General features: G+C 37.0%; 2 protein-coding genes across 5 annotated transcripts in view; both read right to left on the bottom strand.

Moving 5' to 3' along the window:
• Positions 1-101: 101 nt before the first annotated feature.
• On the bottom strand, positions 102-10,282 carry LOC116847782 (ribonucleoside-diphosphate reductase large subunit). Of its 2 annotated transcripts, XM_032823139.1 has the most exons (13): positions 10,077-10,282; positions 9,781-9,869; positions 9,187-9,364; positions 8,751-9,114; positions 8,368-8,672; positions 8,116-8,278; positions 7,344-7,732; positions 7,070-7,257; positions 6,681-6,989; positions 6,375-6,563; positions 6,030-6,228; positions 2,025-2,136; positions 102-690 (listed from the first exon to the last, which is right to left on the bottom strand). In XM_032823139.1, exons 1-13 carry the CDS (start codon positions 10,186-10,188, stop codon positions 609-611), a joined length of 2,679 nt encoding a protein of 892 aa, XP_032679030.1. In that variant the 5' UTR covers positions 10,189-10,282; the 3' UTR covers positions 102-608. The 2 variants fall into 2 exon arrangements, with proteins under 2 accessions (XP_032679030.1, XP_032679029.1); XM_032823138.1 differs by lacking the exons at positions 6,030-6,228; positions 6,375-6,563; positions 6,681-6,989; ... (6 more) ...; positions 9,781-9,869; positions 10,077-10,282 and adding an exon at positions 3,522-3,697.
• Positions 10,283-10,285: 3 nt separating this feature from the next.
• LOC116847775 (neurofibromin) overlaps positions 10,286-25,586 on the bottom strand; it is a 21,864-nt gene continuing 6,563 nt past the window's right edge. Inside the window, exons 6-24 of one of the 3 annotated variants that reach the window (XR_004378821.1) lie at positions 25,103-25,483; positions 24,833-25,016; positions 24,269-24,342; positions 23,297-24,171; positions 22,914-23,203; positions 21,906-22,467; positions 21,162-21,710; positions 20,870-21,082; positions 18,618-20,730; positions 18,290-18,430; positions 17,944-18,196; positions 17,444-17,565; positions 17,255-17,377; positions 17,006-17,065; positions 16,693-16,898; positions 16,383-16,569; positions 16,040-16,272; positions 15,411-15,624; positions 10,286-10,379 (exon numbers count right to left, since the gene is read on the bottom strand). Coding sequence is in view for 1 of the 3 variants with exons in the window: in XM_032823124.1 (XP_032679015.1) it covers positions 15,519-15,624; positions 16,040-16,272; positions 16,383-16,569; positions 16,693-16,898; positions 17,006-17,065; positions 17,255-17,377; positions 17,444-17,565; positions 17,944-18,196; positions 18,290-18,430; positions 18,618-20,730; positions 20,870-21,082; positions 21,162-21,710; positions 21,906-22,467; positions 22,914-23,203; positions 23,297-24,171; positions 24,269-24,342; positions 24,833-25,016; positions 25,103-25,483 (6,672 nt within the window). In the remaining 2 variants the exon portion in view is untranslated. Of the gene's footprint in view, positions 10,380-12,785; positions 15,625-16,039; positions 16,273-16,382; positions 16,570-16,692; positions 16,899-17,005; positions 17,066-17,254; positions 17,378-17,443; positions 17,566-17,943; positions 18,197-18,289; positions 18,431-18,617; positions 20,731-20,869; positions 21,083-21,161; positions 21,711-21,905; positions 22,468-22,913; positions 23,204-23,296; positions 24,172-24,268; positions 24,343-24,832; positions 25,017-25,102; positions 25,484-25,586 lie in introns of those variants that run through there. The other 2 variants (XR_004378820.1, XM_032823124.1) reach the window with 2 other exon arrangements.

Here is a 25,586-nt window from a genome sequence, read left to right as displayed (position 1 = left end):
TATTCCCATGACGTATCGCAAATAAATAAAACAACATCGTGTTGTTTTTCGCAACGAGAGAGCGAAAGAGAGAGAGAGAGAGAGAAATAAAAATATGTATATACATATGTCGCACAAAATATACGTATTTTGTTAAAATTTAAACAGTTTATTACGAACCAGAGAGGACGATAATAGCAAATGTACATCTCCAAGTCGTTCACCTGTTACATTTAATTACATAACATTAAATAAGTGAAAGTCAAAATTTACAGATTGGAAATTAGCACTATCAATATCATTATTTTAATTAATGTCCTTATATCTAGAGAAACCAGTCAAATGTAAAATTTCTTTGACTGAATTTAGGTATAGATAACGACAAGCTTTATACACACTGACTACAACTGTTTCTGTGAGCGATACGTGTAAATAACAAGATAATCGAGGCTAGGTCCTGTTGTATACGGCTTCATGCGGCCGACATTTCCTAACATCAACGACATGATGATACCTTTTATATTCCCGATAAGCGTTATCCTTTGTCTCTTGCAGTCGTAATAATCTTAATTGTTGCCATTGATGGCAGCCATTCTTATTGCAAAAATTTATACACTTCTCCCGTTGAATTATCTCGCCGCCTGCTTAGGCTTATCTGTCTTATCATCCTGTTGCTTCTTCTGTTGCTTCTCCCTCATTCGTTCTGCATCACTAAAAAGAAAAGGGAAACAATGGGTTAATGGCTCTCATCTCAATGAATAATACTCATAAAATAATATAAATAAGACTAATGAAATAACATTAATCGACATGTATAAGATAAACGTGCATAACTCATTAAAAAATAGTTGAACCGGCAAATGCCGCCTTTTCAATGGCGCATCAAGGAGGCCATTCGTTAATTTACTATTTATCAAACAGAACTATAGATTTATCTGAGAATCACTTAATTTAAACATTGGAGTAAGTATATATACATAATATTACAAGTACAAAAAGACTATTAGAAATTAAATTAAATATTATAATATTATATTCTATTAGATACATGATAAAAAAATATAAAATTATAAGCCAGTAAGTAAGAATCAATGCAGATAACTGATTGTACGAAACGTTTCTTGTATGAAATGTATTTTATTATTAGTCACATATATTCTATACAAACAAACAACCAAGCTAGTTACCTGCTTGATTCTTATTTGGCTCTTCCTAGTTTATAATTTGAATATTTTGGAAAAAATAATTATTCTTCATTTTTCTGATAAATGCTTTATTTATGCATCAGCTTATCTAAAAGATGTACAAATCATAAAAATAAGTACATAAATATTTAAATATCTGTATATATATATATATATATATATATATATATATATATATATATACAGATATTTCAAATATATTCAAATATAAATATATTCAAATATTATTATCCCACATAGCGCAAGATTTAAAAAATGTCCCAAAGACATCCAGAGGATTGCTAAATGTCTGCATAAGTCCTCAGAATATCCTAAAAATAGTCTGAGGACTTCTAAATGTCCATACAAGTCCTCAAGATATTCCTTCAAGATCTTATGCTATAAGGGAATGCTATTACTATATTACTGTAAGTAAATATATATATTGCTATAAATTATAAACTTTCACCACTGTATTTTAAAATGGTCAATAATTTTAAAAATGGTCAATAATTTTAAAAATTATCTATCTATAAAAAGTAATATCTTTTAGTTTCTATAAAAAGTATATCTTTTAGTTTCTAATAACATTATAGCAGTTTTTCATCCAATCTTACATTTAGATAGTAATAGTTAGAAGATATTAAATAGTTTAGAAGATATTAAAAATAGAAATAACTTCAAGGAACACAAAAGTGTCAACTTCAGTTGCAAATATCTCAGCTCACGAGTAATCAATCTTTTTCTAATTGCAGTCAAACATTTCACTGTTGTAAAAGTTTCATTAAATTCTCACGAATTTTATCAAAACTCATTTTATGATACAACTATCTTAATTTACAGAGAAGTGAAGAGACTCACCGTGCTTTGCGCTGTTCCAGAGAAAGGCCTTTATTACTCTCTTGTTCAGCTGCTGCCTTCTTTACGGTTTTTTTCATGTTCTTAGCTCGTGCTAGTTCACGTTGATTTCCGCCTAAAATCAGACTTCTTCTGAAGAAATATTCTCTCGGAGACATTTCAAAGATATTTAAGTTTGTGAAGATATTTTCCGTCAATTTGATCGAAATTATTCGATATAATACCGATGTAAAAACTAATAATCGAATGATTATAATCAACAGATTGAGTGTAGTAGTTGAACTGATTGAACGTAACAATGAATTAACTTATCCCTGCTTCTCCATCATTTTAAAACTTGAATACTGCGTGTTTACAAGGGTGCTGTCTGTGCGCGCGCATGCGCACGTAATTCAAAATTGTATTTGCACAAGTGAAATTGGTAAAATGGTGACACGCGCAGACACTCGCACGTTGCTTCTAAATTTACGTAGTAGCAGTTGCAAACACTATGCCGAGCGAATCGATCGACGAGCGAGTGAGTCACTCGTCCGTTATCAAATTGCCAAGTACTTTATTCGAACGTTACTATCATTTATTAGAGATTGACGACGAATTTAAAAGCGAAGTGGCTACGCCGTCAGAGCATTATTTTCCGCCATATTCACTTGTACTTGTCCGAATCGTGAACGTTAATAATCACTGACTCAGAAAATGATTGATGCGATTCCCTCATAGATATTGAAGTCGATTGCTCGGTGCTGTATGCATGCGCTATTAACGAGTCACTGTGCCGCCACGGATCCGACCAACTCCTATGAAAGTGAAAAAGAGAAGGTTTCTCTCAAATCACGAGTGAATGAATTGCTTATTTGAAAAGTGCTAAGAGCTATCGACAATAGGTTGCTTCTTTTCTCTTCTCTTGAATTCAACTTCAACTCTTCAACTCTTCGAATCAAAAACCCGCGCCTATTCGAAAGCGCACCTCTCATCAGAGATAGGTTCACGCGTAGTTTACGGCCGTTATCGCATCACACACCTCCAGCGATATCGACCTATGCTGGTCAAAACATTGGACGTCGAATTTTTCAGAGTTCTCTTAGTGAGACTCCAACTAACAATTAAATCGTACGTCTGTCTGCTCCTTTTCCTTCAAATCAGACAGAGACAGACATATGATTGAACTGTTGGTTAGCTCGTCAAGAGGTTGGGAAAATCGGCGGGACAAACATTCACGAAGAAGCTCGCAACGAGGAGATTCGGAGCGCATCGTCGGTTCGTGTCGTTGACGGTGCGCTCGTCTTCTCAACTCAGGTGATTCATCAAGAGACATATACCGCGAGAAAACCGGCTCTCTTTCAGACGGAGGAGGATCCGTGTCCGCTTCAGTGACCCTATTTAACGTTAATGACAATGGCAGCCGCGGAAGTCAGGTTGAGGTTCGATCTCGTTGCTCCTATCACCACGACTCATCACGCGAGTGATACACAGTCGACCTGGCCGGTAACGCGCAGCACTTACGGGTCATGTTTTTTTTTCAGTTCTTGATCTCCGATAAGCAAGTACTTGGAAATACGACCCCGAAATCGGTGTAACTCTGCACGACCGCACAACGCACGCACACACAGTCGGTTGCGGACTAACTTCCAAACCAAAATAAATATGGTTCTATGTCTCGCTGTTCGTGGTCTCTCGCTGTGCGGCTGTGTCGCAGTGATGCCACGTGTTTTTATCTAGTGACATTCAGCGAGCTGTCATTATCCTGTTGGGTGACGATCATTTGACTTTTCCGTAGACGCGAAGATGTGAAAAATCATAAGTTTCACGTGGAAAGCTTCGAATATCAATGTTTCAGAACATTTCTGCATACAGAACGCGAAAATGTTTATGCACGACAAGAAATGACGCAATAACCAATCAACGTACTGTATTCCTATAAAAACTAGAAGATTATTAGTTACTGTATCAATTCTCGCTGTGCAAAGCGCTTTCTGTGTGCCGAAACTATTACCAAGTCTATGTGAAAATCTTTCATTTTTCACATTTTCGCTCTTAGAAAAAACATATTATTATCTAAAGATATATTTTTTCTAGATACAACATATAGCATGTTCGACTGGCTCTAAATTAACCCACTCTGGGTTATTCAGCCTACGTTACTGGTCGAACAAGTACTTATAAGCTTTATAATTGGCTAGTAGAAACTTATGACGTCATTAATCGCTCTCGGAGCGATTAACCCAGAGCCAGTCGAACATGCTAATGGCTCCTGCACACAGGACGCGGTAATGCTTGCCGCGCGACAAAAGTTCGCGCGACAGCCAATCAATATGCTGATTTCCGTAATAACCTTCTAGCTCTTATGGAAAAACAACATATTGATTGGCTGTCGTGCGAACTTTCGCCGCGCGGCAAGCATTACCGCGTCCTGTGTGCAGAAGCTATAATAGTTTCATCTGAAAGAATATAAAATATCTGTCTAGATGGAACAGGGTAGGTAATCTTTAGATTTATCTCATCAGATCTAGGCTGAGTTTGGAAACGTCACTCGAGTACTCTCCCTCTCTTTTTATCTCACTCTTATATTTCACTCACTCCAACGGCTATCATCTAGTAGTGTACACACAGTGTGTTTCCGAACGCAGCCCTAGGGTGGAATCATTTAGAGCTGGAAACGCTTCTAAGCACCCTATAGGTTAATTATAATCATCCATTACGCGTCCCAAAGCGTTTGTAGCTTCAAGTGGATCCTAACCGTAGTTTGGAATGAAATATTATTCCTGAATGTATGTTGGATACAGCATGCATGAAAAAGTTATTTTTGGAGTGAGTTTGCGAACTCATATTCGTCTTGTCCAATAAGAGCATTCTTCCATTAAAAAAAAAATTCTTTCTAGATAATACGGAAAGTTCACAAACTCATTACAGAAATTATGAACAACTTTTTGTTCATGTACAATTTTTGTAAAGCGGGGTCTATAATAGAAATTATAGTTGTAAGTCGTAGAAATTAACCAATCGCGGTCGATTATTCTTTTCATACTCGATTGCGATTGGTCAATTTCTACGACTTACGACTTTATGACTTCCATTGTAGACCCCGCTTAAGGCACGCTCGGTACTTTGCAAAAAGTTTTAGTATGTTTAGTAATTGGACGAATAACAATTTATATTCACATGTAGTACAAATAAATTTATTTTATATCAAACATCTAAAAATATTATTATTAAATATTATAAAGTATCAATTTATTGAATCCCATCTGATCGAGCGAAAGATCCTTTATATAATATATTTTATGCGTAATTCGAAAGAGGTCATAGGAAAATAAGTTACAATTTTCTAAGCTTCTATAAATTTTAATTTCAGTAAATTTACATATATTAATGTATACGCGCAAATACTTGACAAAAAACATTTGATTAACAATATAATATAATGCAAAAATCGAAAAATTGCATGAAAAAGATATCTTCCAATTTATACAATTTACAAAAGTAGAAAATATTTTTAGATATTTTTTAAGTATAATATAGTCATACAAGGTGCTAGAATACTGTGAGAATAGCACCAATATACCCAATTCTATATGAAAAGAACATCTGACATCACAACAGATTTGTCGACAAAAATATATCAGCTTGTATGATTCATCTGGTGTCTTAGATGTAAATTAATTTTTCTAAAATTAGAAGTGATTTAACGTAATATTCAAAGCTTATATTATAGTATTACAAATTTATAATATTTAAATTTGTTTTAGTGTTACCTACTAAAATTGTGCTAATTTATTGACAATAAAAGATATACGCATGTGTGTGTGTATATATATGTTGTATACACTTGTATACGCATATGTGTATACAATTTGTTATCTGACATTCTGTATTTGTGTTTAATTCTATTACATGTTTCACTGTAGAATCAAATATGAAAATAATAGATAACGATAAACATTTACGAACTACAAGCCATACATGCATCTTTATTCTCACGTGCACAGGCAAGTATTGCTTCCAAGTTTTTACTCGCTTGCTGATTGATTTGATTTTGTTTCTCAGTGTTGTCAGAGTCTTTATTGGGAGACTGAATAGGGCTGACGATGTTAGAGATGGACGAAGAGCTGGACAAGGAGTCGCGACTTCGTAATTTCGACTTATCCACGGTAAATTGTATTGGATTTGCGGCCGGCTTTGTCCTCAAGTAATACATACCTGTCTTCAAACCCTATAAACGATAACGTACTTTTAGCAGCAACTACGTGTATTTAATAGAAATGGTATACGACAATCTGGTTATATTACTGACTTTAATGGCAAAATAACACGCCCTCAAATACTGAGTTAAATAAATGGTAAGGAAAGCAATCTTACGCTTTTCCAGCCGAAGAAGTGCATCGACGTGAGTTTCTCAGTTGTCGGATCCGCTATATGAACATTCAACGACTGCGACTGATCTATAAAAGCTCCTCGATCGGCTGCCATTTCGAGAATTACTTTTTGCGGGATCTCCCAAACAGTTTTGTACAGCTCCTTCAGATCGTCGGGAATACGTTCGATATTCTGAAAAATATACATAACATTGTAAAGCACACAAATTTACTTGAAGTCGCGTTAAAATTGTTAAAACTTAAAAAAAACGGTCTAATATCGGCTTAATAAATAATTAAAGCCACTTACTTGAACAGATCCAAAGCTCGCAAGAATCTCGTTCTGCATATCTTTGTCCCACAAACCTTTAGTGGTCAAGTCTCGTAACAGATGCGGATTGACAATAACGAATTCCCCAGATAATACACGTCTTACGTAGATATTGCTGGTGTACGGTTCGATGGATTCGTTGTTTCCCAAAATCTGCGCCGTCGACGCAGTCGGCATAGGTGCTATTAGGAGCGAATTTCTCACTCCGTGCTTCGCGATTTTCGCTTTCAATTCATCCCAGTCCCATAAATTCGTCGGTTTAACGTTCCACATATCGTATTGCAAGATCTGGAAGATAGTTACATAATTATGCAGAGCGATCTTTTGCGCAGTCATTAAAATGCAATTCAAATATTACTAGAACTTACTCCCTTGCTGACCGGACTGCCCTCATACGTTTCGTAGGTGCCCTTTTCCGCAGCCAACTCGCAACTGGCTTCCAAGGCACCGTAATAAAGCGTTTCGAAGATTTTAATGTTGAGCTCTTTCGCCTCTTTGCTCTCAAACGGATATCGCATCAACAAAAATGCGTCTGCCAAACCTTGTATACCGATACCTGAAAGTACACGATTTTTATAGTTCTAATCTACGGTCAGTATGATCATCCGGCAAAATCGGGCATTGTTTAAATTGTAATCTTACCGACAGGTCTATGTCTCTGATTGGACCGTTTTGTCTCAGGGATAGGATAAAAATTAACGTCAATAACTTTATCCAAATTACGAGCGACGATCTTCGCGACCATTTTAAGCTTATTAAAGTCGAAAGTCTTATCGCTAGTATTGACGAACATGTTAACGGCGATAGATGCTAAATTGCACACAGCGACTTCTTCGGGACTGGAGTACTCAACAATCTCGGTGCACAAATTGCTGCACTTGATCGTGCCCAAGTGCTGATGATTCGATTTTCGATTGCAGTGATCTTTGTAGAGCATGTAAGGCGTTCCAGTTTCTACTTGCGACCTGAGAATAGCGAGCCACACAGTCCTGGCTTCTACTTGCTTTTTATAGCGACCCTCTTTCTCATATCTGTAAAAATTAATTTATAACGTTTGATGGAAGTTGATTAAAGACAGATATAGATTACATCGTTGTATTAATGTAAGACTATAAGGTAAAAGACCAATGCTCAGACATGTACTTAATCCTGAACATTCTTATTGTTTTCATCTGTAAATATGAATATTAAACTTTTAACATAAATATATATGTGTATTCTAGGAAAGCTTAGATATTAGTATTTAAAAATCAGAGTATGTCCAAGATTAGTAACATGTCTGAGGATTGTTACTTTATCTTATATGTAGTATTATATCTAAGTATATAGAGTATATCCAAGTATATATAAAATACTATATATGTACAAGTATATACTACATTTATAATAAACTGTCAATATACTTAGTATATACTTAGTATATAATTCCTTGAATTCTTCTCCCCAGACATCAGCTAAGCCAGGAGACTCATACGGACACATCAAACTCCAAACTTCATCATTGAACATACGTTCCATGAAGAGATCAGGTATCCACAGAGCATAAAATAAATCTCTGGCTCGCATATTTCCATCCCCTATGTATAAATAAAGATAACATAAAAACTTTCAAATTAATTTCCCACTTCCTTATTTATATTCCCACAGAAAAAAACAAAAAAAATACCAATGTTCCTCTTAAGTTCCAGAAAATCGAAGATATCCGCATGCCATGGTTCTAAATAAACAGCAAACGCTCCGGGTCTTTTATTTCCTCCTTGATCAACATAAATAGCAATGTCGTTATACAACTTCAGGACGGAAATCAATCCATTAGTTCCATCCGTGTCGTACATGTCATCCGTGTCTTTTGCGCGGATACAATGCACATTGATCCCTATTCCACCAGCGTATTTGCTAATAAGAGCACACTTCTTTAACGTGCCATAAATACCTTTTATAGTATCATCATTGAGAGTCAAAAGGAAACAGCTATGTGGAGAAAAATTCTTGTCAATACGTGATGTTATTCCGTTGTGTATTATTAAACTAATTGAACGCCATTGCTACCTTGACATTTGTTGGTTCTTAGTACAGGCGTTGAATAACGTTGGCGACGCGTGTGTAAAGTATCGTTCAGACAAATAATTGTACGTTTCTATAACTTTGTCAATGTCATCCTCATGGATGCCAACAGATACTCTCATCAGCATGTGTTGAGGTCTTTCCACTATCTTGCCATTGATTTTGAGCAAATAGCTTCTCTCGAGCGTTTTGAAACCAATATAATTGTAATTGAAATCTCGGTCATATATTATAGCAGAATCCAATTTCTCTGCGTTATTCTTTATAATCGTGTAATAGTGCTCGCTGATAATAGGAGTAGGCATGTTTGTGATAGGATCCCGGGCATAATGTAAATCGTGCATGACCTCTGCAAGTTCAGAACATTATAATCAAGAACATTATATGTTAATTAAGTTAAATTAATAAGACCAAGATGTACCGCTAAAGCTTTTTTTAGTCTCCTTGTGCAGGTTAGACACATCAATTCGAGCAGCTAATATAGCATAATCAGGATGATTAGTTGCCATAGTAGCAGCAGTTTCAGCTGCAAGATTATCTAATTCAACCGTAGTTACTCCAGAATATAAACCACGTATCACTTGAATTGCAACAGCGGACTGTAAAAAGATACATTTATTACACAAAGTCAAACTTTCAAAATCATTAGAACTTATGTATATTTATTATGTTCTTATTCTAAACTTTTAATGTCTCTAAATAACTTTTAAACCTTTTGATTAGCTTGTAAGCAACTTAGAACTACTTTCATCAATAACAAAAAGTTCAAAATAAGAATCATAATATATATATGCATATTTTACAATTAAGAACACAATTAAAGTTTACTACTCAAAAGTAAAATTTTATATATCTTCTCGTTAAGAAATTATATAGATGCATATACGCAAGTATATGTATACACTACATACATATGTATATACATAACATATACATTAAATATATAATCTAGAAAATTTAATTATATCATATGTATTATAAAAAAGTCATATTATAGATATATAATGATACTTACTGGGTCCACATAATTCATATTTAAATTATAACATTGTTTGGCAATTCTTGAAGTAATTTTATCAAAATGAACGTCCTCTTTGCGCCCATCTAATGAAAATCGGAGTTTTTAATTCAACTTTAATTAAACATAGCGTGTTGGAATTATAACATTGTTCAACATACATGATAGTCGAGCAATATTATAATATTATACGTTATCATTACATCATTCGTAAGATTAACGTTATTTACGAATAAATGATGATTGCGGGTAAGCAATCGAATGCACTTCGGGGGGGTTAATCCGTAACTTACTGCGCTTGATGACGTGCATCTTGCCCCGCGCGGTTTCTTTGCTCGGCATTCTCGTGAGAGAACGATTAGCGTTTCCCTCCGCAATCTTCCGCAATGGTGTACTCGATTTCATGTTAATCAGAGACCACTAATCGAGTCACGCTCAACTCTTCGTGCCTCGACTGTTTGGGCGCGAAACGGAACCTAGTTTGCGGCTCGAGTGAAGCTCCTGCGCATGTGTATTAAACTGTGATGTCAATGAAGTGTGTACCCTCCAGATGGGATTATTTTCAAGAATTCTTCAAAAGTTTCTTCTTCACTCTCCTGGTTAAAGTACCAATATTAATATTAATTTAATTGTAAAATATAAAATAATAATGTTAATGTTGTTTATACTCTAAACGCTCCTAACCAGTCCATTTTGTACACTAAAGCCCGCCAAAATTTTCATATCAGCTAATCTCTCACATATGTCGCTGCGGATAAACGGAAGTAAAGAACTAGTGTAAACTGACGTAAAATGCAAAGGATACATCGACAAACGATTAGTCTATCGACTCTGTGGCGAGCGCGCTTTTCAAATAACGTACTCTTCTCGATTTAAATACTTTTAGAGTGATCATCAATAAAAGAGTTTTGTAACTAAAGAATTAATCTAATCAGCGATTTAAAGTCATTATCAATCAAGTATTATTTGCTCAGTTTTATTAAAATAAATAGAAGTTTGTCATTTACTATGATTAGTATTATTAATTTTTTTAAATTTCAATTTCATATAATATAATTAATTTTGTTTTATTTTATATATAATGTAATATATAATTATATAATATATAATCATATAAAACATAACTAATTTTTTTTATCTTAAAGAAAAATTGATATTAACTGATAATTTTGCTAGTTATTTATCAATTAGCTTAATTATTAGTTTGATGAGTCTTACTTTTAGATGTTTGATAAAATTTTAACATTATCTAAACACAAGAGAGAAGGCAAAAATTGTCTAAGGAAGATTTTCATTCAAATACGTCAGCAATATAAATATCTACAGTTATTTAAAAAACAGCATTTAATTGTAGATATATTTACACAAAAGATTCTCCCATTGCAGTTCGTAGAAAGGCCAGATTATCACGTCGTGAAGAGATTCGATGAAGAGAAAAATAACGCCAATCACGCGAATCGAGTGTCCACGAGACTATTATTACATACAATTATCTATCTCGTACACATATCATCATCAGGCAAATAAATATCTCTTATATACATGTTCATACACACAAAGGCACTCTTCGTTCGCACACGTGCACGCGATACCGTCAGACCAACGTATATTCTATCAAATAGCGCGTTACACAAGATTAAAAAATTACTTTTCGTGATCTGATATATTTCTATATTTTACACTTTAAAAGTAACTCGTTACCATTAGTATGACCGATTTTGAAAGACAATTCATTATCGTAATTATTATTTATGGAATAATAAATAATTAAAACTTTTATTATTTTTTGCACCAAGTTTTGTGAAGACCTTTTTCTTTCATCGCCATTCGTTTCCACCCACCCCACGTACATAACGTAAAAATAACGATAAAAGTGTAACATTTATATTTCTTATCGTCACCCAAAAAATCGTGTTAAAAATACAACCGTTGCTAGTGTGAAAAATTACGCAGTTGCCGAATCGAAAAAAGTAACTTGTTACAATAAATAAATAACGCATTATTTCCCAATTCTGGACTTGTTAACAACCCAGATAGTACAGAGAATTTTTAAAAAATTGAAAAAAAATTCAGTCGTATGTTACCAATTTTGAGTTTATTTTCAGATGCAAAAAAAAATTCTTTAGAGTTCAGTTCGGTAAAAAGAATTATTTTTTCATTTAAAAATGTACTCAAGGTGACATACAACTGAATTCTTTTTGAATTCTTTGTGCTATCTGGGAACTTAGAAAGTCCATATATACAGGGTGTCTCACACTCTCCTCCGGGTATTTTGTGGAAACGTAGAACAGGCTGAGGTAAACATAAAAGTCCTGTACCGTTTTGCGATATTCGCAATAATCGAGATATTAATTGTAGATAGTTTGTGAATGATCATGCAGAATATGGTAAATGAGTTATAGTAGCGACAATTGCCGTCGTGTACTTATACTTTAGGTCAAATTGAACAAAAAAGTCCTCTACCATTTTGCAAATAATCACATAGATTTTTAATTATTAATTAAAGAAGATGAGTGCATTATCACGTAAAATCGTATAATAATCTCCTTTAATTAATAATTAAAAATCTATGTGTTTATTTGCAAAATGGTAGAGGACTTTTTTGTTCAATTTGACCTAAAGTATAAGTACACGACGGCAATCGTCGCTACTATAACTCATTTACCATATTCATGATCATTCACAAACTTTGTACAATTAATATCTCGATAATTATTGCGAATATCGCAAAACGGTATAGGACTTTTATGTTTACTGCAACCTGTTCTACGTTCCCACAAAATGCCCGGAAGAGAGTGTGAGACACCCTGTATAACGTCGAAAATCAATATATTTGGCACACACATATGGAAGTACACTCGATTATCAAAAGAACGAAATTATGCTTTGAGATATAGGCTTTGTCGAATATTAACTGTGATACTGTAAGCGAAAAGAAAGAAAATCTACAAACATAAGAAGAACGATTGCTCGTTAGTCCGACATACATACAATTTCGCCAATCTTTATACATTAAAAATTTAATATTCACAAATTCACACCGTGACGATAACACTCTACAAACACGAACATCGCGAAAGCACGAAGTCTGCAAAGGGAATCGTATCTGCACTGGGATTCTATAACTCGTTGTTGGAGTTAACGACAGTTTCATTATTATTGCGCAACTTTTATATACTGTAGGAAAGTTGCGCAACGATAACGAAACTGTCGTTAACACCAATAACGAGTTACAGAATCCCAGGACAGATGACAATATCTGAGTACGGTAGTACATGCATATTAAGCTATTTAATCATGAACGCCTGTATTTCCGTTAATTCGTTAATAATGATCGCTGAATTAGTTGTCTTATCTAACACAGCAGAGAGACGATTTACAGCTTTGGTAAAAGACAACGAGATGATCATGACTGCTGCAAATGCACCCGACAATTATTGCTCCTTAAATAAATAAATAAATAAGTCAAAGTCTTAACTTATTTATATGAACTATATGGCGTTGTATCGAATTTACAAAACATCGTTCAATATCGAGTAAACCCGGCGTTGAGATTTAATTTAAAGCAAACTGAATTTCATGATTATTACTAAAGTCGCTTCGCAATAAATTGGATACATGTAAAGACATGCGCTGTAAGAAACATCATGATGAAATATCTTTTCGGGTCTCGATCAATATTAAAATACAAGTATGAGATTATCGTACATAGGCTTCGTCTTAAGTACATATAAATTCAGGAGAAACTCTATGCACAAATTAACTTATCGATCGTCAGATCTATCAATTTCTCGCTATATGACGCACCGTTTCGCTGCATTCTTCTCGCTCGAAAGTACAACACGGACAAAACTCGCGAATTTAAACAATCGTCGCGATTGTACAACATTTACATGCATTATATGTACAGACGCACCTCGTAGAACTTGAATCAATTTCGCTCCTAGTGCCACTGAGAATTCACTAATATCTATTCCGCAGAATCACACGTTTTCGCATTTATACGAATCTGCAATATGCGCGTTTTTACATACGTTGTATTATCATGATCTTAAAAGAAAAATTCATTTAAATAAACACATAAAAGACACGAGTATTCTTCCCACGATATAAACATTAAAATAGTATTTTAACATGATCCTCAGTATTTCATATTCATCATTGGTAACATCGACGATATACTAATTTAAATTGTTTACACATACATCTCTCTCTCTCTCTTTCTCTCTCTTGCGCGCGCGCTTTCACGATCTTATCATACTAAAATATAACATTATACAATACGGGAAAGTAACGGTTGGTCTCGCTTTGTACTTTAATAAGTTGTAGACATACAGATATATTAGTGTGTTTTACTAGACATAATTCTAGAGATAATTCGTTCTGTCACCGTTAACCGCCTTCAACCACCTCGAGACGAGAGGCGCCTACTGGTCCAGTAGATCTTATCTGCAAATGCCCGTATACAGTAGCATACGAAAAGCGGACTTTCAGACGTAACCGCGATTTTCTGTCCCTGAAAGGCCAACCAAGTCTTCTCCACGAGTCTGTTTTAATAGTCACTATTGAGATATGATAATTCCGCATCTCGTTAATTAGATGGGTCGCATGATCAGCCTCAGCCTTGCGATTCAACGTGAGACGAGATCACGTCTCTTATAACAGACGCATTATTTCTCGTGCAGGAAAAAATTTAACGCGTATTTTCACAATAAATGTAACGAAGAATTGCGGGCGGTCGCTTACAACGTTTTACGCGAATTCCTCACGTCGCGTTTTTTCACCAGCTGTGTCGACAGTTTCACATCATGATTGTGGCAAATCTAAAATTAGTCAGTACATGTGTGCGTAATTATGGAGAAAAATATCGAACACTTGTTACAGATTAATCGTAAGATACATTTTCTTCGGTAAAACTGACCATACTGTATGCAGTTTCTCGCAATCGAAATTATAACGAAACAAATAACGAACAAAATCATTCTACGCTGTACATTCTGAGTCGCTAAGATGTACGTCTTAGGATGTACACGGCGAGAACATCTGTATGACAATATAATTTTCTCGAGTTCGTTGTAAAAGCGAACGACACACGTGCGGTATATATACTTAAAATTCGCAGCAAAATATAATACAATAATACATACGTATATGTATGTATATAAGTATGTATAAACGTATGTATGCGCAGATACATTAACGCAAAATCGCCAATACACACATATTGCCGATGAGAACCAAAAGAAGACGATAATACACTACAAAAGTACAGCTTTCGTTGATTTCCATTTGTGTAGGCTCGTTATTGTGACGTGGACGGCATTGTATAAAACTGACATGACATGTGACAACAATACCCCGAAGTCAACACTTGCGAGATTCTAAGTTCGAAAGAAACGAATTGAGCGGGTGGAGGTGTTCTGCAACAACATGAGTGTGCTAAATGCAATGGAAACTACGAAATGCTTCGCTAACTATAAATCTGTTCTTCGTAGTTGCGCCAAGTTATTGAAATGGAGTAAATACATGTATACTTGATATTTGGTAGAAACGAAGAAAAAGAATAGAAATAGGTTGGAGGATAGATTATAGAAGAAGTGACTGTAAAGAACAGATTTTATATTTACCGTTTAATCGTGCGAATTCATGCATCGCATCTGCCGCTGCAATCTCCGACAAATTTTCCGCTTGCGCTCGCGTTTATCGCTCTCTTTGCTAGTATCAAAATCTAATTGCTAAGATTGTGAAGCGTTATTACCACATTTGTAAGTACCACTCGCATCTTCGGTCTGCTCCGACTCTACCGTGAAATTATTTCTGTTACCTTCCGTTGCATGATTACTGAAACATTCAATTTGTTTGCTATACATATGTAACGATTGTAGCTTCGCGCGACATTATTCACACAGAAAATTATTTGCAAACACTGAAGAACGTTAAATTTAGTAATTCTTCAAATTCGTTAATATTTCCTTAGATTTAATAAATAATTTAATTTTATTAAACAATAAAAAAATTTTTATATTTTACAATATAATCTGATTAAAAGGCAGGAAGATTGCAAACACTTTTACTTTGAGGAGCTTCAGAATTCCATTCAATAAGAAAATTTATTTTTTGAGAATTACTAAGAAGACAAATTCTTCTATTTAATACGTTGCAAAAGAATCGTGGAAAAAGGTATAAACTTCTTGTCTATTTATCTACTGACTATACGCTTAATGATGCAGAAAAAAAGTGGATGGAAGAAACTTACTATATATGAAGCGAAGCATTCTCCTCCGAAAACGCGTGTGAAGGTCTCCTGATAAATCCGGTTACAGACTGTTTCGTTTTCGTGTCTGATTGATAGCCGCCAGCCTGTCTACTTCTTCCGGCAACCGACTCATTGCTATTCGGACCATCGCACTCTTCCACCGGTAGACACGTTTCTACCATCGCCTCTAGGCAGTTCACAAACAATTCGGCACTTTCGGGCGTACAACTGGACTGTAAAAATATGCCGACGATATTCAAAGAGGCGAAATTGGTTTCTTAAATCTAAGATACTAATCCAAAATCTATCACTAAGAAACGATCATACTAATTTCGACATTTACGTTCGTGTATGGTCCCGCAAACCTCCAGAGACCGCGAAAACCACAGCTCTGTAAATAATGTAATTGTTGTTGGCTCGTATCCTCGCAGGCTATCATGTTTTGTATAATGACTTCAACCGCGTTCAATATCGCCTGGTCGTGGTAAGTCGACAGCACACTATTGATCTTTGCATCGAGCAAGTTGTGTCTGCGAGGAAAACAGTTTGAAGATAGACAGAGATTCGTGTATTTTTGGATATTCCTTGATCCTGTTCAAGGAATACCCATGGATCAGACCTATACGCTCGATAAGTCTCGAATGAAAACTTACACAACTGGGAAAACTTTCCGGAAAACTATAGTCGCTTCCGCCAGATACTCATAAAGAATTCGTATCTCGTTCTCGTCAGTGGAGTACTTTACTAGAGTCGCCAACACGGTCAGAACTAGAGTCTGCGTCGCGAGATCGGTCAATACTTCTGGATCGAGCAGGACGTTGTTTTCGTTGCTTTTCAGGTTCACCCCATTACTACGGGCCTGTACGTGACATAAAGATGTGAATATGTTAATGTCTGTAACTAATACATTAGTTGATTTGCAATTAAGAAATCAAATTGAGGAATTGAGTTGTCGAACAACAATACCTGCAGTTCTGCCTCGTCTGTTGGTTTAGCTTCCTTCGCACTCGGCACGCTTCTAGATCGCTGAAATAAAATCCAACGAGTCTTATCAGTCACACGGTGTCGATGATTGAATTAATTATGCAATGCTACGTCTCATAAAAGACAAATTGATCTACGAGCAGTAATTATACATGTGCACCTAGATATTAGATACTTATGTATAATTATAATAAAATATACATCACAATTATAATGCATTATAATCTATACCTGTGCAGAATGTTGCTTTTGTTTTCTCGCTTGAGCGAGCGCCGTTTGGTCCAACAAGTCCCAAGTTTTTTGTCTTCTACTCGTAGGATTAGGTACAACAGTTTCCGTTGCAACCAATGCTTCCTAGAAGGTGCGATGATTTTATAAAAATTTCACATGTACAACATCGCAAGTAAGAGAAATGCTCACAGTATTGCGCATATTATCAAGAGTCTCCGTGCTACTCGATGAGTCTTGCGAGCTATTGCTGGATGTGAATGAGTGCCGGATATGACATCTGGTACGGACTTCCTCTGAGATGGACACTAACGCTACACAGAATAAAATTCGTTTAAAATTAAGAAATCTCAGATTTTCTCGTCAAAATTGCCTATAAGTCTATTCTCGTCAGAATTCCTATAAGTTTTATATTAGCGACTAGAGATATAGTAATTCAATGATTGTCCACTGATATAGTCAGTAGTATAAAAATTATCTAACAGGCCGCAAAAGATAATGTGACGAGTCGTGGTTTGATCAAATCTAATCTTGAATGATCTAAAGATGTCTTAGACAAGCAATATAGCCGTATAATAAGTCTTAAGACCATAAGATAAACTTAAATATATAAGATCAATCTATGAAAGTTAACAGAAATTTTCTGACAAAAATTGATTCTAAGCCTCAGGCTAATAAATGTAACAATATACCAGCCAAGTAGGGAACGCTGACGGGCGTCACTTCGAATTTGTCCCTTTTTGAAGGCTTAGCCACGATTGCTAACAACTTGGTTAATACTCTGGACGTTCTGGTAACTGTGGTGGGATGCCTGTAGCCTTTCAATAAGTGACCGACCAATGCGAAATGGAAGTTCGATTTAAAAGATAAGCCTACAGAATGATCCAGCTGTTTGAAATGCCATTCTAGAGGCTCGCGCGTTGACATCATTACGTGCTCTAACGTCTAGAAACAATAGTGAGTCGTCTTACATGTGTACATAAATGTTTAGAGAATCTATTTAATTGAAGCTCGAAAAAGAAATGGAAATACGCCAACCTTGGTGTCAAAAGTACCCTGGGAGTCGAGTGTATGCAAATTCTGTTCAAGAAGTCCTAAGCCAGCAGCATACAATGACGGCTCGTCTAACTCGAGAACAGACGTGGCGATCCAAAATAAGTACCTATGTATTGGTGATTCCTTGCAGGAAAACGGTAAAGAAACATTACAATATTAGTAACACATAAAACCAAAAATACTTTTTCATATTTAATTCTTTATATTCAATTTTTCATATATTAAAATAAATTATAAAGTAATTATATACTAAGTCATATATTTTTTAATACTTCATCATATTCAAGGAAAAGGAAAACTTGAAGCTTACCGGTCTCAGAAGAGGTTGCAATCGCGTCAAGCACATTACGATCGCCTCCAACAGAGTAATGTCATTAAAACTTTCAAGCGCTTTTACCAATATCCTCAACAACTGTTTTATATCCTGATCCGTTATGCTTTTGCTAATACAGCCGAAAACAATGAGTGCTCTTGGCTGTAGAGCCGGGTTGAAACAAAAGGCGAAGCTTCTCGCTAATGCAGTCCACGTTTTCAACCAGTCACACCTCGGAATGTCTCGCATGCAGGCCTCCATGATCTCTAGTAGAGCGTCGGTTATGACTTCCAAGCTGGTCAAGGAGAGTCTCTCTCTGTCCTGCGCATTGGACATGTTTCGCTCATTGTTGAGGCCCTTCTCGTTCGATTGTTTACAGAGATCCTGCTTAATGGATCCCGGATGTTTGTAGAAGGCCGTATCGGCGGCGGACTTCACTTTGCTGATGCCAAATAGCAAGTGGTACTTCGGCAATGAGAACTCATCGAGACTCATACGCAGTATCCTATATGTATCCTCGGAGAAGGAAGGCGAACTGCACGTGCACAAAGAATGAATGGTGTTGATCACTAAGCCGTGAGTGCACGCTCGCATAGTCAAGCAGCCGGTGCACACGAGGAACGTCACCGTATGAAATACATACGGTAAGTGCTTTCCCACGTCCAGGCAATTATTGAAGGACAACATCAGGAGATACCTCGCCAAGATCGCTATGTCGCTCCACATACTATGCTGCTCTAACAACGGCGTTGGCGACGAGCAGGTCTTGTCCACCATTCGAACCAGTCTTCCAATCACTTTCTTGGCCACCAGCTGCACATTGCCGGACGCTAAAGCGACCGCAGTATCCGCCAAGATTTCCGCTATATGCGAGCCTAGACGATGTTGCACGCTGCGGTAAATGAACGTATCGAGAACGATGTCGATTAACTCGGGCAGCCGGCCGATCGTGCCCCAAATCTTCGCCTGTATGCTCGGATACATCTCGACCTCCTCGGCGGTCAACGTGATAAGCTGGTTCAGGATCTCGGTGAGCTGCTTTTGCCGCCTTCCGCACTCGTCGTTGGACTTGTAAAATCGCACGAGATTATTCAGCCACGGTGTGATGTACTCGAGGCACAAATGTTTCAGCTCGATTGTCGACGCCTTAAAGCCCTGTATGCATTCGGCGAGGAATTCGAGAGTAAGATGCGGGTCGTTCGTCGCCAGTGTCTCGCTGAGGTGCTTGATGAATATTGTATTATTTGATGGTATACAGAGACCGGAGGTCTCCAACAGCTGGCCCTCGATCTTCAAGTCGAACGTTGCCGTGAGCGCGCATAGATGATTGTACGCAGCGGTGCGGAGATTCGGGTCTGGACTGCCGAGATTTAGCAAAGCCATGTTCAATAGAGTGCCGGGCACGTCCTTAGGCCGAATTTTTGAGTGGACGGCTACCGAGTCCGACTGCGACAGCAGCCAGCGATTCTTGATATGATTTATAGCCTGCACAATGCTCTCGCAGTCATTGTGAGTGAACGTCAGCAGCCCAGCTTCGTTGAAGATGGTCAGCGTGAATTGACTCTCATCCATCGGACAGACTGCTTCGATCTCGGACGCGTAGAAAACATCATTCAAGGCAACGTACTGCCACAACACCTTGGTCTTATCCATGTGAGTGATCTGCAAGGCCGTTGATCCGATCTTCACAGACACTCTGATCTCTTTGTTGGATAATTTCAGCATACTAGCGAAAACCTTCAAGTCCTCGTCCAAGGATAAGGTTGCTCCGGGTAGTTTCTGTTGTTCGATGTCGATTACATCGTTCAGTCTTCCTGGACCATCCACGAAGATCACTTTTCGATTACCCTTGAATGGCGCCAGAATCCTGTCGTTACGTTTGGCATATTCGCGCAGCCAACTGTTGCAATTGTAAATATAGGCCGCGTGGATATTGTCGTAGGCCACTTTCGGCAGCATGTAGAACCATTTGTGCAAAAATTCCTTTCGGAAACGATTATCCGAGTTCGTGTGAGTGAAATCGAAGACCACGTCGTATAGAGAATGGTAAAAAGGCTTTAAAGTTAAAATTACGTGATACATCAAAAAGTCACCATTCATTTCGCCGAACCTGAAAATCAAAATAGATTTCTTTTCTCATTACACCTAACACGTAATACGTAATAGGTAATGATGGAAAACAGTGTTTTTACAAAAACTAAACTTCCTATTGTGTCATCTATATGTTATAAGTCAATTTTTATACATACTTGTATCGTCGTGCAATGTAGTAAAATACCGGATAGCCTTGCTTGCTAGTACCTGCTTGATAAAATATATTCATACTTTGGATGCTCTTAAAATCTTCTCTCTGGTGCACATTCAGCTTCATCATGACCTCTTCGAAGTACGTCGACGACATGTCGCTGCTTATCTGCTGCCACCGTACCATCGTACGAACGTAAGAGGACGAAAATAGCGAGCTGAAAGGGAATCAAAGTGCACGTAAGTTTCGCGGTTTAAATTAGACAGAATTATGCGATTGTATTGATCAAGACTTACTGAGAGTCCACTGGTTTACGTTCAGGTGGGCCAAGATACGCTAGCAGTGTGGCCAATTTGTCAAAAGGTCTCCTGCCCACGTCTTTATGGTCTCGGATACTGCTGAGGTAGTCTCCCATTCTCTCTTGATGATTCCACAACAACCTGTGTAACGCCAGAACGTTAGCGTCCGAGACGAACGACATCGGATGATGGGTTTCGCCGAAAGTTTCGCAGTCCGACGTGATCTGTATGACGAATCGTTGAGCGATCTCGAAGTGAGCTCGCAAGAAGTCATTGAAGGGCAACATATGTTGCTCCTTGCTGAACTCTACGTGATTGGCGATATTTTGCAATATCTTCGACATGAGCATGAGGCCTCGTTTCATTGTAGATGATACTGGTACATTCACAATACTCATTTCTTGAGGAGAGACAATAGCGGGATTAATGAAACGCAAGAATATCATCGTTCCTACAGCCACAATATTGTTCTGCGGATTTTGCGGGAATCTTTTGCTCAATACTTGATACAGGCAATGACACATCGAACGTAATTGCGGAGGAAATCTGGAATTGAAATTGAAATACAAAGACTATTATAATTTTTAATCTTTTTTTCTCTCTTTTACTTCTTGTAACTATTTTTATAAATTATATTTTCTTTCATTAAAGGAATATTTTCTGTAAATTAATAATATTTGATGCTTGCATGTTCTCGTATGATTTCGTAACAACAAGTTAAAATGTACGGAAGCTACTCACTCATCGGCCGATGACACTATACCGTCGAACACCTTTTGTGTCAAGGCGATCAAGTTACAACCGTTTTGCTGGATATTCTCATTCGGGTCAATTCTTGCACCATCTATCTCAAAACTAATTGTAGGCTCGTCCATCCAAGGTTTAATGAGAGGTTCGAGTAAATTTTGTAAGTAGCTGGCGCCATAAATCTTAAAGCAAAAGGCCATGATTTTACTCGCCAAAGTATTGCCGCGAAACAGGGTTTGTATGCAATCAGTCAATTCGACTTCTCGATAAAACATATTCCATAGCAGAGGCGACAGCAAGTGCTTTGCATCGAAAAGCGTCACAAACACGCGCGCTAGTTCATCCATTTGATTCGTCGTTACTACGTTAGCTAAAGCCATGGCGATAGGCAATTCGCCCTTGTCGCTAATCATTGTAACTAGCTGAACTAGTTGCTCGAATCTATCCGCTAGCACAGTCTCGGCAAGAGTATCAAACTGTGTTCCTTGTTGGAGGATCTTAGTCAGTACTTCCATGAACGCTGCTCTCGTTTGGAGATCCGGGTTATAACCTAAACCTGTAAAAAAATTTGAGATTAAATATGATAATTATGAACAATAAAAAAATTTACTTTTTTAGGCTTTCGCGATAAAATGTTTGATCTAATTTCCCGTTGTATTCACAAATTTGTTTCAATGTTTTGTGAACATTATAGTTCTTCAGAAAACTTCTTCAATAAAGGAACGACTTGAAACTAATAATTGATAATCTGAATAACCCGGGAGCCAAGTCAAACAAATGAAATAATCTTTGAGAGAAATGTAGTAAATAATAAAAATAGAAAATAAAGATATTTCTCGCATAGTCAGTGGAAGGAAAGTTGCAATATCTCTTTATTCAATGAATTTCGCAACGCATTCGTATCCAATAAAAGAATTTGTTTTTTAATTGTTTTCTCAAAAGATAAAGATTTTCCACTGGCTATATCAAAAGCATAAATGAATATCTGATATTCTTTCGTACTTATCGAGTGTCGTAGACCACTGTCTATATTCGCGCTAAGAAGATTGCTCATAGCTTGGATAGTGGTGTCGCGTAAAGTGGCTAGCTTGCTGTTCCTTTGTCGAGATACGACGTCTTTTTCCTCCGACGATTCTTTGCAATTGTTTATTAAATTCATAAAGAGCGTGAAATATTTCAAGAACAGTTCGGACTTCGCATCCATCAGTTCACAACGATCAGACTCCTCAGGCTGAAGGGGAAGTCCGTGCAACAACGCAGCCACTGCTTCTATGCAAGCTTGATCCAAATCTCTGTGATTGTAGTAATTGAAGTAACAGATTTGAAAGCAGAAATTCATAACAATCAAAATTATAATGATTTCATAGAAATATAAGCCTTATTACCTAGCGTAAACCGTAATATCGGTACCACTTGTCGAGATAATGTGGTTCGCGCAATTCACCCACTCGGTCAGATACTCGACCAGTTTGTTCCGAAATTTCAATTCTTGCCTGAACGCCAGGTCGTCTCGCCTCTTCATCATTACTTCCACCAGCTGGCACAATTTTGTTTTAATGCAAATCGAATTCACCGACATGTCCAAATGTCTGACGTATCTAACGATTACCAATGTCATGCCTTCAATACTAGTCATACCAAGATACTTCGAATGCTGATCCGTTTTGGACTCCAAGACGGCTCTCATTATAAATATTGTATGCTCAATGAATTGCGTATTTAGATCCTGCAGTATCACTGGACCTTGTTGGTCGAAAAATTTCTCGACGATGCTCTTAATTTGATCAAACAATATTGGATATAAGGCAGGGCTCAATTCGTACGCAATCAGCTCCTTCACATGCTTTTGTATCAGAGTGCCGAATTTTTCATTGTTACAAATCAGCAGTCGTAGCAAGTTGAGTACAAACTGCGTCACCGGGCAATATTGTACTTCTTGGCTAGAATTTGTTAAGCCAGACGACGAACTAAGCTCCTGTTGTTTCATTGAACTTTTCTTAGGTTCAGAATTAGAGAACGGTACACCGAATGGCATATTCGATGAGGAACGCTGCAGGCACACTCCACCTAAAGCACATAGGAATCCTGTCATATTGGCCCACTCGTTCAGTTGATCCTCCATCTCATGTTCCGAATTCTGATGTGCCGCTCTTCGTTTCGCGGTACTGCGATCCCCTTGACCATCTTCCGTCTTAGTTTTAGGATAATTGGACAATTGTCGTGAAGTAACCTCCCAACTTCTCACAGTCTCTTCCCAAGCCTATCGACATAAGGTTCTCTTCACTTCTGCCGGTTAGATGTAAACTAAAGAATTCTTTTAAATTGCATAAAATTGTATAAAAAGATGATATACATACAGGGTATACGCCATCCACACAGTGCTCTATCCTTCTCAATAAAAATAATATTCTCTTTTGTAATCCGCCTTGGTCTGAAATACAAGCATTAAATGTATATAAGGGTAATTCAAAACTAAGGACAATTTTACCTTGATAAAATATTCCTGATATAACTTCACCCCATGAGCTGTTATGATAACAAGATTTTTACTGCTATAATGCAGTTAAGTAAGAGCTTTAATAATCAAGATAGGAAAATGAGTTTTTTAGATTTGGTTTTCGGGTTTAAGTCGCGTGGATTCTTTTTTGTTTGATTCCGACGTTTTGCAAACATTTCAGTCCGCTTCATCAGAGAGGAACGACCCAATGCAAGATGCAAGACCCGAATCAAACGAAAAAGAATCCACGCGACTCAAATCTAATATACATGGACACCGCGAAAACCTAAAATATTAAAATGAGTCTCTGCATTTAAAAGTAAATTTCGAAATTATGCAAGAATTTCTTCCGTCTCAGAATGTTATCGTAAAATAGTTGGCAATAGCTAAGTCTAAAGAATATAAAATTCGAAATCAAACTTACCAGCGTGTAACATCCAAGTTTTCGCTAAATCTATATACAAATTATAGTTTGGAAGGAGACAAGTCACCGTCACATCGTCGCTGCGACAACGAATATCAGCTTCCTCGCACAACAACCCGAAAGAAGCCATAGATATTAAAACAGCCTCTGTGTCTATACTCCATAAATACATCAAGAAAACGACCTGAATATGAAGTACATTACGAATTAAATTTTATCATTTATGATTCTATAACGTTCGATGGACGTGCTTTACCACTGGATATATACCTCGAGTTTGATGTGTGCTTGTTTGCAAATCGCAATTTCGCTGCCCACGTTCGCATAATCCTTGTACTGAGCTAGAAAGTCATTCCTGCGAAGCAATATCTTGTGCAGCCAATTGAGTATAATCGTATAGTTAATAATTTGATGTTGAATCAACTTCTGGGAGATTGAAAAGAGAACTTGCGAGCTGACATCCCAGTAAGTATTCATCGGCGCTTCAGGATTCCACGCTTTGATTATGTGTGGGTCATGCAAGACTAATAAAGCGTTCATCGCCTCATCGGCGATGTCTGGCATCGTGGTTTGATGGATCAGCGAGACAAGTCCATTGATCAGCTCTAAGGTGGAATTTTGCATGTCTTGACCGTGAGGTTTACCAGAATTCTGTAAAGTGACGAAATATATCGAACGTGTTTCTTTCTTTTTCTGTTTCGCCTTTCTCTCCCTTTCTCTCTCTCTCTCTCTCTCTCTCTCTCTCTCTCTCTCT

The sequence above is a fragment of the Odontomachus brunneus genome, unplaced genomic scaffold (assembly GCF_010583005.1).
Source record: "Odontomachus brunneus isolate Ranch 3 - 2012 unplaced genomic scaffold, Obru_v1 Obru_scaffold_083, whole genome shotgun sequence".
Classification (NCBI taxonomy): Eukaryota; Metazoa; Arthropoda; class Insecta; order Hymenoptera; family Formicidae; genus Odontomachus; species Odontomachus brunneus.
Note: the sequence above shows the minus strand (reverse complement) of the source record. Positions and strands in the feature narration are given on the sequence as shown.

What these genes read in the sequence shown, in the direction of transcription:
- LOC116847782 (XM_032823139.1), bottom strand. Translation starts at nt 10,188, where the DNA reads ATGAAATCGAGTACACCATTGCGGAAGATTGCGGAGGGAAACGCTAAT. An exon ending in GATGCACGTCATCAAGCGCA is followed by an intron (nt 9,870 to 10,076) that starts GTAAGTTACGGA and finishes GATTTTCATTAG; the next exon opens with ATGGGCGCAAAGAGGACGTT. An exon ending in AAGAACCAACAAATGTCAAG is followed by an intron (nt 8,673 to 8,750) that starts GTAGCAATGGCG and finishes TTCTCCACATAG; the next exon opens with CTGTTTCCTTTTGACTCTCA.